A 12,060-nucleotide genomic window follows, 5' to 3' on the forward strand; every position below is an offset into this window, starting at 1 on the left:
CAAAAAAAAATATTATTTGAACTAAACATGCCTTCTATCCAAATCGGTCAACATCTTCTTAACCGTCTCAAGGAAATTAACATTGATGTAGTCTTTGGTGTTCCTGGTGACTTCAACATGGTAAATGAATATAAAGAGTGATGAACAAGTTGTATTTATATCCTTCTTAGCCTTTACTGGATATCATTGAAGACGACCCAAAGCTTACGTGGGGTAATAATGCTAATGAATTGAACGCTTCTTATGCAGCTGATGGTTATGCTCGTATTCGTGGTGCGGGTGCTGTCGTCACTACGTTTGGTGTTGGTGAACTCTCTGCTGTGAATGGTGTTGCTGGTTCTTATGCTGAGATGCTTCCTGTGATTCACATTGTCGGCACACCTTCTACTAAATCTCAAGCTGCTGGTGCTATGCTTCACCACTCTCTGGGTGATGGTAATTTTGATGTGTTCTTCAACATGTCCTCCATGATTGCCTGTGCATCTACTCATCTCAAGAAGCAGACTGCTATCGCAGAAATTGACCGTGTCATCTCTCAAGCTGTCCTCTCAAAACGTACGGGTTACATCGGTATCCCTATTGACTTGATCAAGACCGAAGTCGAAATTCCAGAGGAATTAAGTCCTCTTCAGACCACACTTCCCAAGAACAACCCAGAAGTCCAAGCGATCGCCTTGAAGGTCGTCACCGAAGCCATTCAGTCTGCCAAGCATCCTGTGATCATTGTCGATGGCTGTGTCCTTCGTCACCGCTGTCAGAAACCCGTCCAGGAATTCATCACCCGTTCCGGTTTCCCAACCTACGTGGCTCCCATGGGCAAGGGCGCCGTGGATGAGTCCATTGAGAATTTCCGTGGTTGTTATTCGGGTAACGTGACACTGGAGGCTGTCAATGAAGAAATCAAACTGGCCGATTTGATTATTGAGATTGGTTCGATCAAGTCTGATTTCAACACAGGTAACTTTTCATACTCCCTCGATCGTTCCAAGACGATCACCTTGCATTCTTTTGCTACGATCGTGTTTTGTGCAGAGTACCAAAAGGTCTCCATGATGGAATTCATTCCTCTCTTGACCCAGGCCCTTCCCCAACAACCTCGTATGTTCAACTTGGGTCCACGTGCAAAGCCTGTGCCGATCCAACCCGGAACTGAAATCACCCACAATTACTTTTGGCACAAGGTACCCGAGTACATGGAAGAAAACGCGATTGTCTGTGCAGAGACCGGTACAGCCGAATTTGCTTCACTCAACATGGATGGTCCCAAGGGTACGACATATATCACCCAAATCCTTTGGGGTTCTATCGGTTTCACGGTAGGTGCCTCTGTAGGTGCCGCTATCGCCGCTCGTGATCGTCGTGTGTATCTCTTTGTCGGTGATGGTTCCTTCCAACTGACCTGCCAAGAAATCGCTGTTTTCCTTCGTCATGGCCTCACACCTGTCATCTTCTTGCTGAACAATGACGGTTACTTGATTGAAAAACTCATTCACGGTCCTGATCGTGCTTACAATAATTACCAAATGTGGAATTACCACAAGACCCTTGACTATTTCGGTGCTCATCTTGAACACAACAAGTCCATGGGTGTTCCTCCCGTTGGTTTCGAAGGCAAGGTGGCCACACGTGATGAATTCGAATCGGCCATGAAGCAAGTTCAAGCCAACCCTAACAAGATTCATTTCCTTGAAGTCATTATGCCTCAATTTGATGCCCCTCGTGAACTTGAATTATTGGTTGCCAACTCTGAAAACCGATAAAGTTCTCTTTCTGTAATAATCCTTGATTTCATTTATATCATTACATAGCTCATATTACATCATCCTGTGTATATTAAATAAAAAAACTTTTTACAATTGAAAACTATGTTTTATTTATATCATGTATACACAAAAAAGAAAAAGTATCAAAAATATTTAGGTTAGACTATTAATAAAGCTATCAATGTTGTATTCTTCTTCATATTCTTTATCATCCCATAAATTCTCCAAATTCTCCAAAACTGCTTTTGCAGCGCCCAATCCTTCCGATGACGATGATGGATCGATCGATTTCTGCTTCTTCTTTGTTCCTTCACCCTGCCCACCAATGTTAAACAGATCCAGAATTTGATCTGTATCCATGCTTTGTAGTCCAGAGTTTTGCTGATTCACAATTGAATTGGCGATATTCAGCTTGAATTTTTGAAGACCCATAATCTTTTCTTCCAATGTACCACGAGTAATCAATCGATACACATTCACTACCTTCTTTTGTCCAATACGGTGAGCACGGTCCATAGCTTGAAGATCCTTCATTGGGTTCCAATCATGTTCGACAAAGATGACTGTATCTGCGCCTGTCAAGTTGAGACCAAGTCCACCGACATGTGTAGTCAGTAAGAGGACATCAATTGAAGGATCCGCATTGAATTTTTGGACGAGTTCATGACGTTTATTGGAATCAATCGAACCATCCAATCTCAAATAACTGACGGTTGGCATCAGTTTCTTGAAAAGATCGTTTTCAATGATATCCAACATTGGCTTCAATTGACAAAAGATAAGTGCTCGATGTTGACTGACGGCTCCAATGGCCATGGCTGCAGGATCTGATTCTGATTCTGTATTGGTTACTCCAATACCACATTCTCCTAGCAATTGTCTATATAAATTGTTATTTCTAGTTTCAACGTACAGATATCGCTGTCTTACTTTAATGCTTGTAGTTTGGGTGCGTTTTGAATGCTGTGTAAAGATGTGCTTGTTTTCTGTAAAAAGGCTTGCACCTTTGCATAGTTTGCATATTTTTCATTCACAACAAGCAGAGGATGGTTACAAAGTCTACGAAGGTATTGTAATGCTTGGAAAATATGTGTTGCTCCCTTTGTTGGAGCATTGCTCTTGGCTTGAGGGTCTAGGTTGTCTTCTACCGAATTCTTTGCTTGGGATTTTGCAAATTCCTCATATAAGGATTTCTAATGCGACCAAAACATAAGTGTCTTTTAGTATATAGGGGAAGAAAGGGGCCATCTTACCTGAAGATCACTAAGTTCACAATAATAATCTTGAATGATCTTTGGTGGCAAGTCATGTAATACATCCTCTTTCAATCTACGAAGCAAAAATGGTAGCACTTGCTTATGCAGTGCTTCTAATGCTAATGCACCAGCTTCTTGTTCCTTTGAAGAACTCTTGCTATCTTTGCTTGCCAAAATCGGTTTACCAAATCTATCATTAAACACCTTTTCTGTACCCAAAAATCCAGGCATTAAAAAGTCAAATAATGACCACAATTCGAGGACATTGTTCTAATAGAAAGAGTAAATGGTAGGTATTATTTCTTATAAATTATGCTTTTACTTGAATAGGTGTTCCTGACAGAATAAGTCGATGGTTTGATTTCAAAGTCTTGATGGCTTTTGTAATCTTTGTCTTTCCGTTTTTGATGATATGTCCTTCATCCAGAATACAATAATTCCAATAAAGTGGTTCTAATTCTTCAATATCATTACGAATAATATCGTAAGACATGATGACTACATTATAATTTTTAAAGGAAGAACGAATCCTAATGAATAACAATTAGTTTCAATTTGTTATAGACATATTTCATCCTACTTTTTTCTTTCATTCGGACCACCCGTGTAGAGCAATGGCTTCAAATTGTCACAATAATTCAAAATTTCATGATACCAGTGACCAGTTAAGGTAGGTGGACATATAACTAAGGAAGGACAGTGTGCAAATTCTGGAGATTGTGTTTCTTTAAACTTTTCTTCTCTTATGTGGTGATCACCGGCAAGAATACAGATAGATTGAAGTGTTTTACCAAGACCCATATCTAATATATATTTGTTACAAAATAACCCATCACTCTCCCTGTATTTTTTTTACCATCACACAAGATGCCATGCAAGTGGAATTTGTTGAGAAAAGCAAGCCAATTGACACCTTCTTGTTGATACTTTCGAAGCTCAGCCTTGATCTTAACGGGTATCTCATAATTCTCGACCTTTGAGCTATCCAACAGTTGAGACAAGAACCGACGCTCTTCATCACGATGTGCCAGCATTTCAGCAGACATACCTGGGGGATCAGGGATACCAGCTTCAAGAGGCACCAGTTTGATCAAAAGAGCAAAGCAATTGGTACAAACCAATCGAACCGATTCATCTGTGTCGCTCATACGACCCAGGATGGGAACAATCAGAAAGATAGTATAGGGCAAGATTTTAGTATCCAGTAATTGAACAAGGTGGTAGATGAGTTCAGCTGCACCTTGTCTGTGATAAACATTGAGTGGGTTACTCAATTGAGGTAATACTTGCTCTACAATCATATGCATTGTCTTGTCAGTAATTACATTGGCAATTGCAGCCAAGCACTTGGCACTCATCGTACGGATCACAGCATAGCATGATTGAAGAGAGCGGCAGACGTATGGCACGATCTGACTCACGTCTTCCCACAGATCCTCAGAGAGGCAGGGTACAACCATGGTCAACACAGTCAAGGAGTCAATAACTTCTTGACCGGCTTGAGGATCTTGACGAATCATCTGATCAGCTTGCTCAATGCCTAACTCAGGAAACACTTCCATTACCTTTTGACTGATACACTCTTTCAATTTGGGGACTGTGTTAAACACGCGAGGACCGAATCGGTTACAGAGTTCACGCAAAGCAATCTCAGCACCTCGTTTGGTTAATTGGGCATCCTTTTGTTCAGGCGTCAAGTTTGTACTTATATTCTCCTTTGTTTTGCTTGACACATCTTCCTTTTGAATAGATAGGATACCAGATTGAGTTTGGTTCTCTTGCAAGACAGGTGTGACAGTCAAGTCAGAGCACAGAAAAGTACAGAGATTTTTTACAATTTTATCATTTGGGTTGGCACGGCTCTGATGACTTCTTTCACAGAGCGCAATGAGATCGGCAAGAGTAGCTGCCGAACGCTGTTGAAGTTCCAAATTTTCTTCATATTTAATACTGTTCATCACACTGCGAACCACTGGGTTCAATTTAGCAGGCAACACACCTAATTCAACCACAGCGCCTGCTGTACTTGCGTATACATTAATTTCAATCTTTTGTTTTAACTCTTCAAAGTAACCCATTGATGCCACCACACGTCGCTGACGCTCTTCCAAAGCTTTCAATAAAGTGGCACGACCCTTTCCTTTAGGTACTTTAGTCACTAATGAGTCAAACATCTCACTAATCACTTGAGTGGCTGTCTCAATAGTGAACAAAGGACCTTGCTCAGGCAAAGCTTCACCAGGCACAAGTGCAGGTAAGGTGGGTACTAGATTAGCAGGGACATTGGCTTCTGAATGAAATGCATTTAGTAAATTCTGACATTCACTACGGATGCGCTTCAAAACATGTACAAGTTCAAAGTAAAAACCAGTTGTTTGAGTTGCTGCATTTTCCAAATTTGCAATCATTGCTTGTGACAAAGTCTTGGGGAAATTGTGTGTGTTGACCAGGATGGCTTCAGGAGGCGCATGAATAATATCATCAGCTTTGTATCTCGTCTTTAGTATAGCCTTAGCCCACTCTTCAACCGCCATAGCGCCCAGTTGACGTTTCAAAGCCCATTGTGAGCTAAGAAGATTCAAGAGGACCTCTTGGTAAGAAAGACCCATTGAATCATCAGGCCAGGTACTCATAGCCATACCAAGTGCAGTGGTACAAGCAACACGGCAACGCATGACTTGGTTCATCGTGATCAAAGAAAAGTCTTGAGCAATCATTCCTGCATCCAAGTTATGACCAGCCTCTTCTTCTAAACTAGAGCGAACACCTTCTGGGATGCCCTTTGACGATTTTTTAGACTTTTTATTCTTATCAACCAATGTACTTCCACCAATACCAAATGCGCCAGGCGGTTTATAAAAGTAAGTAGTTGTATCAAGTGGTTGACCAATAGGTGTCATTGTAATCTCAAACCAACTGCCAAGCCAATTTTGAGTTCCTTGTAAGACAAGTGGGTTGTCTACTTTGCCGTCTATGGTCAAACCTCTCCAGACGGCCAAAGACTTTTTAATGATTTCAGCCTTTTCTTCCACTATCAAGTTTTGAAACACCAAACGGTACACACGTTCATCAACCCACTCTGAAGCCGTACCACAGTCCAGGAAGGTTAAGAGCGTATTCAGCACAGCCACACGAACACCAGAGATGGTGTGTCGAAAGAAGGGATGCAATCGAGGCACGAGTTCACCCAAGCTCAAATTTTTGCGTACAATATCCATCACACCTGGCTGTTCAAACATTTTAGCAATCAAATCCATGACGGCTCCTGTAGATGCAGTTAAATCATCTTTCAAATCAATTAAACAATCCCAAAGCGTCATGATCACATCACGAATTCTTTCCATTGTGCTTAATTGTACAAATTCTGCAGTGATTGGTAATAAAGTCGCTGCACTGACAGCACGTACATCGTCATCATGATCTCGTAGACCTAAAATAACGGCTCCTGTTGTCCCTTCAACTAAAATCTTTACCAAATCTTTTCGAACGGCTACGGCATACTTGAGACCCAATAATCCTGCATGTCTTACTTCCCAAATCGATCGACCGCCAAAGGCGGGATCTTGTTGATCAATGAGCTTTAATAAGTTTTCGTGGACTTTACTGACTGCCTCGGGTGCCATATATTGAAGAACAACACCTAACGTCTGTGAGCATGTTTCTCTCACAGGACAAACAACTTGGTCAGACACAAAGTCAGCAAATCTATCCAAAGCAAAAACACAGAGCAATCGAATTGCGCAATCCTCTAACCATTCATTGTGCAATTCAATGTTTTTTTCCCGGCTGCCCACTACAAATTAAGGGTTAGTGATCTACATACCAGAGAAATTATAGTGTTATTTACCTTTCTTTCCGGCCCCTTCACCGTGGGCTTTAAGAATGCTACGCAAACCAATACCGGCACCATGTCGTATTTCCCATGATGGATCAAATAAATCCAAGCAAAGATGCTCACAGATCATTTTAAATGGCCAATCATGTTGTGGTTCATCTACTGCACTTTCTGCAGGATTTTGCTTTTTGGCTTCTACCACGAATTTGTTGGACTGGGGTTGAGCTGTAAAATCAAATTCTTCTTTTTCAATCTTGACTGGTTTTGGTATAGGATGGTCTGATTTATTTTTTACATCCATCACACGTACTCTGTATATGAAATATTAGTGAAACCCGTTATGGTTACATATTCATGTTTTACTTTTCGCTCTTGTTCTTCATTTTAGACTCTGATTTTAATTTACGCTTCAACATGTTGCGTTCTCTTGCTGATAGACCAGCCATGTTAATTTCTGCTACCGCAGGTGTAGGAACGGGTGCTGAGATAGATGTAGTGGAAGTGGAAGGAGATGGTACAGGTGTTTGCTTTTCTTTCTTTGAACGCGTATCTAGATCTGCATCGTCAACCAAATCAACTAGAATAAAAATCAAAAAGTTATATCATCTCATTCTTTTTCGTTTTGCATTTGCTATTACCATCCATAAACTGACTTCCTAAGCCCAAACGTTCTTTCAAGTTACGTCGTTGAAGTTCAAGTCGTTCTTGAGGTGTCATATCTGAAAAATCAATTTCGTATTCTTTTCCAGCCGAACCCAATAAAAGTTTGCCGTGTTGAAGTACAGAGGCCAAGTCGAACTGACTAAAGCATAATTTATGTAATTGCTCTTCATTGTCTTTTTCATCTATTTTCATGACATTATCATCTGAAGGATCCCAAGTGGGTACGTTCGCAGCAATGGCTTCAAGTGCTTGTCCAGCTGCTAGTCGTGTATCCCATGCTTTACTTCTTAAATGAATAACAACCTATATTTCTATTAATATCCAGAATTGCGCATATTATCATTGCTTTACTCTTGATAATAAATTATAAAGTTCACCGGGATGTTGTTTTTGGATTTCGCCCAATTGTTGAGCTGCTGTACGTCTTACAGCTGTTGTTGATCCTGTATCTAATAAAAGTACGAGACGATCGAGTCTTTACATAATTAAAAATTAACAAAAAAAAAAGCAAGTTTGTATTATAATTTTTTTACCTTGTTGTCATACTTTATTGTTGTGGCTTTTACTCCTTTCCTTTTTATTATTTTGCAGGATTGAATTGAGAAAAAAGTGCAACTTTTATACTTTTTAATTTTCTAAACAAAAAAAAAAAAAAGACGTCACTTGGCCAATCAGTTTAAAAAAATGAGCAAACTTTCCTAGCATACATACACCCTTTCTTTTTGGCTCTCTTTTTTTTTAAGAAAATAAAGAATAGATAGTTTTCTTACTTTTTTTACATTTCTTTTGCGTGTTATTCTTATTTTATTTTGCATGTACAGAAAGACGAGAAATGCCAAGAACAAAAGAAAAATAATTGAAAAAATAGTACGTAAGGGGATATTTATTTATTATAGTATTTACAAAGCGTCTATAAAGTCTACAAATGTTTCTATTATTTACATACAATGAGTGCAGGTTGAGTTGTTTTAACTATTTCGAGATTGATTGACGTAAGGACAGGAATCATCATGAGTAAATTGAGATACATCGATGCCACAACCAGGACAAAAATCGGAGTCAACAAACATAGAGCAAGCTAATGAATATATGTTTTGTAAATTCATATTGTAATTGAGTGTCAGAAAAAAAATTTTACGGTAAAGAAAAAGGAAAATAATACGGGGTCTCAGGAACGCTTCCTCTTTATAAGAATAATGCTGCGCGATTTTATTTTTTTTCGGATTTTAGTATAACGTTAATTTAATGTGGTCTTACAGTTATTTTTAAGCTTTGATACTAATGTCACGAAGCATCATGTTATTGGTTTGCTCTATAAATGATACAAACATTTTCACGCGCGGGTAAACGTGGCGATTGATTTGTGTAACATTCGTTGCTTAGCAATAAACAATTCCACATATCACAATTGCTCCTCCGACGGTTTTTCCGTTTTTTTATAGATGAAAATTTTAATGTTTATTAAAACTCATCAAGGAATACATTTAAATAGAAAATGTTGCTTAAAATAATTCTTATTGAATCGGATGATGTTCAATGTATATATTGCTTTCGCCCGAGACAGATCAAAAAAGGTGAAGAGGGTTAAAACCCCTTTTGGGATCAAAGATAAAAATGATATGGAGTGACGGGATAATGGGTCAAGTGTAAAGTACACTAGTTAGAGGAAGAAGAGGGGACCCAATCGAATAGTCTTTGCTCGAGATGGGTTGGTGGCGTAGGCAGAGCCTTTTAGGTGAAGTAGGTAGTTAGGTTCATAAAGGATGGTACAAGCTGTTGGATGAACACGTTGGGCGTTTATCTATAGAAGCTATATATTGTCCTGTACGATACTTGTATGGTAGAACAAGGCCACACGATGTTAAGTTTTCAAGGTCAATAAGGCCAGACTAGACAAAGAAGTGGGCAACAGCAAGGTTAATGGGGGCCTTGGATCGCGGCGAGCACGTTCGACTTTACATTTAATGGATTCATTGACGAGAATAGGGTCGCGAATGATTGAAGGAAAGGATCGAAATGATCACAGACTGTGATGTTGAATTTGCTCAATCGTGAACGAAGCTCAGTTTTATAACTGATGTGAATAAAGAGGCTGACCAAATTTCTATCTGAATAATGAACATCCAGAATTTGACGCGTGTAAATGTAATCTGCGAAGGTTAGAACGCAATTGTTGTAGAGAGAGGTGGTGTGGAACAGGTACATGGATGAGTTTCAGGCCTGTTAGTTCAGCAGGTGAAGAAAATTGCCTGGCAATGGCAGTCATGCTAGGACGGGAAGTATTGCATTTAGGCTTAACAACCTTAGGTGAAGGAGGGGGGCATTGTTAATCTAAGAGAGGCTCTAAGGTAGGGTGGGAGGATTATAAGGGAGGAAGGAAACGGCTGGCGATGTGGTGCGTCTAGATGGAGAAGGTAGGGATGTTTGTGATTGGCAGCTTTGGAGCAAGTTTTTCCCATAAAAAACCATTCTCTTGTTATAACTTGAGCATCTCAGCACGGACAACAGCTAAGACTGCCTGCAGTTGTTGGAGTTGCTTGCTATTGTAATGTATAGCGAGGATTTTTAGATAAGGTAAAAATTTATAAAAAGTGATGAAAAGCGGAAACAAGTTTTCCATCAAGGAACACGTTTAAACCAGAATTTTATTTATAGATAATTTAAACCTCAATTAGGCGCATGATGTCCAATTACACATCGTTTTCGCCGGAGATAGATCAGAAGACGTGATAGAAGCTAAAAACCCATTTATGGGATCAAAGATAAAAATGATAGGGAAGGGAGGAAGCCAATTGAGAAGTCTTTGCCCTAATTGAGATGACATTTTTGCAGGTTGGATGTAGTCTAGTTCATAAAGAATGGCACAGGTGGTAGGCCATCGAAGAGTCCAAGGGAGGACAGCTTGAAAGGCGGGTGATTTTCGAGTAGGCAAGATATTTAAAAAGGAAGGGCAATGGGTCTAATACAGCTTCAGGTATTTGAAGTCGGCGGTGCATATGGAGACAACAAATAGAATGAGCCTTGGCCAGAAATTCATTAGAATAAAGAGGACGTGGTTTAGAGCAACCCTGGGAAGCCAGTTAAGACGCCATCATATACATCGACTTCGTTCAATGCTGGTCATAGGTAACCAAAGAATGGGACCTAAAGGGATTGTTGGGCAACAATGGAAAGTGAGTATAGAGCTACATGCCGATTGGTTGTGATTAAGGCTGTTTTATTGGAATTGCAGTTGTATTGCTCGTAATGAGCATCTATCGAAGGATTCTGGGTGGAGTTGACATTTTTTACATATAGAGGCCATAGAAAGCATACATCATCGAGACGGCATGCTTGAATTATGAATATGAGGAAGGAGATAAAAAAGAGTAGCGTATCCCAAGGAAAATAAGATTTCCATTAAAAACAGCGTTTTTGACTTTTTATAAATGTTTGGGAGCCACAATGTTGCCTGTTTTTGAATTGGACACTGTTTGAAAAGAAGTCTTGTTCAAAGAAATGATATACCTTTTGTACTTGAAGGAACTTGTTAAATTTGAATTTTTCTTGTGGGTCTTTGCATATACTTTTGAAGAGAACCAATAGATTAATCTGTGATGATATTATCAGATCGCTTTCGACAGATGAATGAGGGTAGGGATCTAAAATACTAAACATGAGAATTAGTGGATAGAGGCTTTTCATGTTACTACAGAATCTGGGGTGCTTGGGTATCATAGGATGATGTGTGAAGGAGTATCAAATGGATTGTAAAGTAAATACCAGCATTTTGTACAGGAAGTACGGTATCCGTTGATGACAGTTTAACAATAATGAATTGATATATCGAAATGGGGAGCCTTTTCGCTAGACTTTTCAGTTCAATAATGAAACACTACCTTTGTTTTTTCGTTGTGCTAAAGTTGACCGGGCAATCTCTGGAAATAGGTTATGTCATGAATTGATATACAATAGAAGACACCTTGCTATAAAAGCTTTTGGAAAGACTTGTAATACGCAGAGAATGCCATAACTTGGAGCGTATAAATGTATTAGCAACGTGGGCCCTGTCATCAACGGAGAATTGGCGCTGTGAATGAATGTTAACCAAATCTTCGAGCTTTTTAATGGTTTCTTTACAAAATATAAGTCGTTGATCGGTGTTGAGTCATGTGAATCCCTAAGGAAGAGCTTATAGAGTTACAGGAACGTTTAAAGGTATACAGTAGTACATCCAAATTTCAAGTAAACTATCCAAAGTCTGTAGCATTTCTCTTAGCCGGTAGATCTACATTCAACGATCGAGAACTCAAAGAACTGAGTGCCAATAATGGTTTCAGGTGGGTTGACACCCAATCATAAGGTTATATCAAGTACCTACACTTGTATAGCATATATGAGTATTATTTAGACTAAAAAATGTTCCGAAAAAGAATCTTTCTCTGCATGGAGGTGAAGCTCGATCAAAAATATTAAGAAATCGTTGTAGAGAAAACGGTCTCATCCTCACCGACGATTTAGATAGTTACAAGGCAAGATATTTTATATTAAATTTTGATATGAC

General features: G+C 39.4%; 3 protein-coding genes across 3 annotated transcripts; 1 reads left to right on the forward strand and 2 right to left on the reverse strand.

Annotated features, from left to right (window-relative positions):
- Window positions 1–27: 27 nt before the first annotated feature.
- RO3G_12365 (pyruvate decarboxylase PdcB) lies at window positions 28–1,760 on the forward strand (the record flags this gene model as incomplete). The annotated part of the gene is made up of 2 exons (XM_067666949.1): window positions 28–120; window positions 171–1,760. The coding sequence occupies 2 exons, from the start codon at window positions 28–30 to the stop codon at window positions 1,758–1,760; spliced, it is 1,683 nt and encodes a 560-aa protein (XP_067523050.1).
- Window positions 1,761–2,073: 313 nt separating this feature from the next.
- RO3G_12366 (uncharacterized protein) lies at window positions 2,074–8,061 on the reverse strand (the record flags this gene model as incomplete). Its single annotated transcript, XM_067666950.1, has 12 exons — window positions 2,074–2,078; window positions 2,216–2,643; window positions 2,694–2,956; window positions 3,017–3,289; window positions 3,342–3,549; window positions 3,600–3,822; window positions 3,876–6,812; window positions 6,867–7,165; window positions 7,218–7,431; window positions 7,493–7,820; window positions 7,869–7,992; window positions 8,051–8,061. 12 exons carry the CDS (start codon window positions 8,059–8,061, stop codon window positions 2,074–2,076), a joined length of 5,313 nt encoding a protein of 1,770 aa, XP_067523051.1.
- Window positions 8,062–8,485: 424 nt separating this feature from the next.
- Window positions 8,486–8,848, reverse strand: RO3G_12367 (uncharacterized protein; the record flags this gene model as incomplete). The annotated part of the gene is made up of 2 exons (XM_067666951.1): window positions 8,486–8,595; window positions 8,797–8,848. The coding sequence occupies 2 exons, from the start codon at window positions 8,846–8,848 to the stop codon at window positions 8,486–8,488; spliced, it is 162 nt and encodes a 53-aa protein (XP_067523052.1).
- Between the last annotated feature and the right edge of the window lie 3,212 nt (window positions 8,849–12,060).

This window comes from Rhizopus delemar, genomic scaffold (assembly GCF_000149305.1).
Source record: "Rhizopus delemar RA 99-880 supercont3.10 genomic scaffold, whole genome shotgun sequence".
In the NCBI taxonomy this organism is placed as follows: domain Eukaryota; kingdom Fungi; phylum Mucoromycota; class Mucoromycetes; order Mucorales; family Rhizopodaceae; genus Rhizopus; species Rhizopus delemar.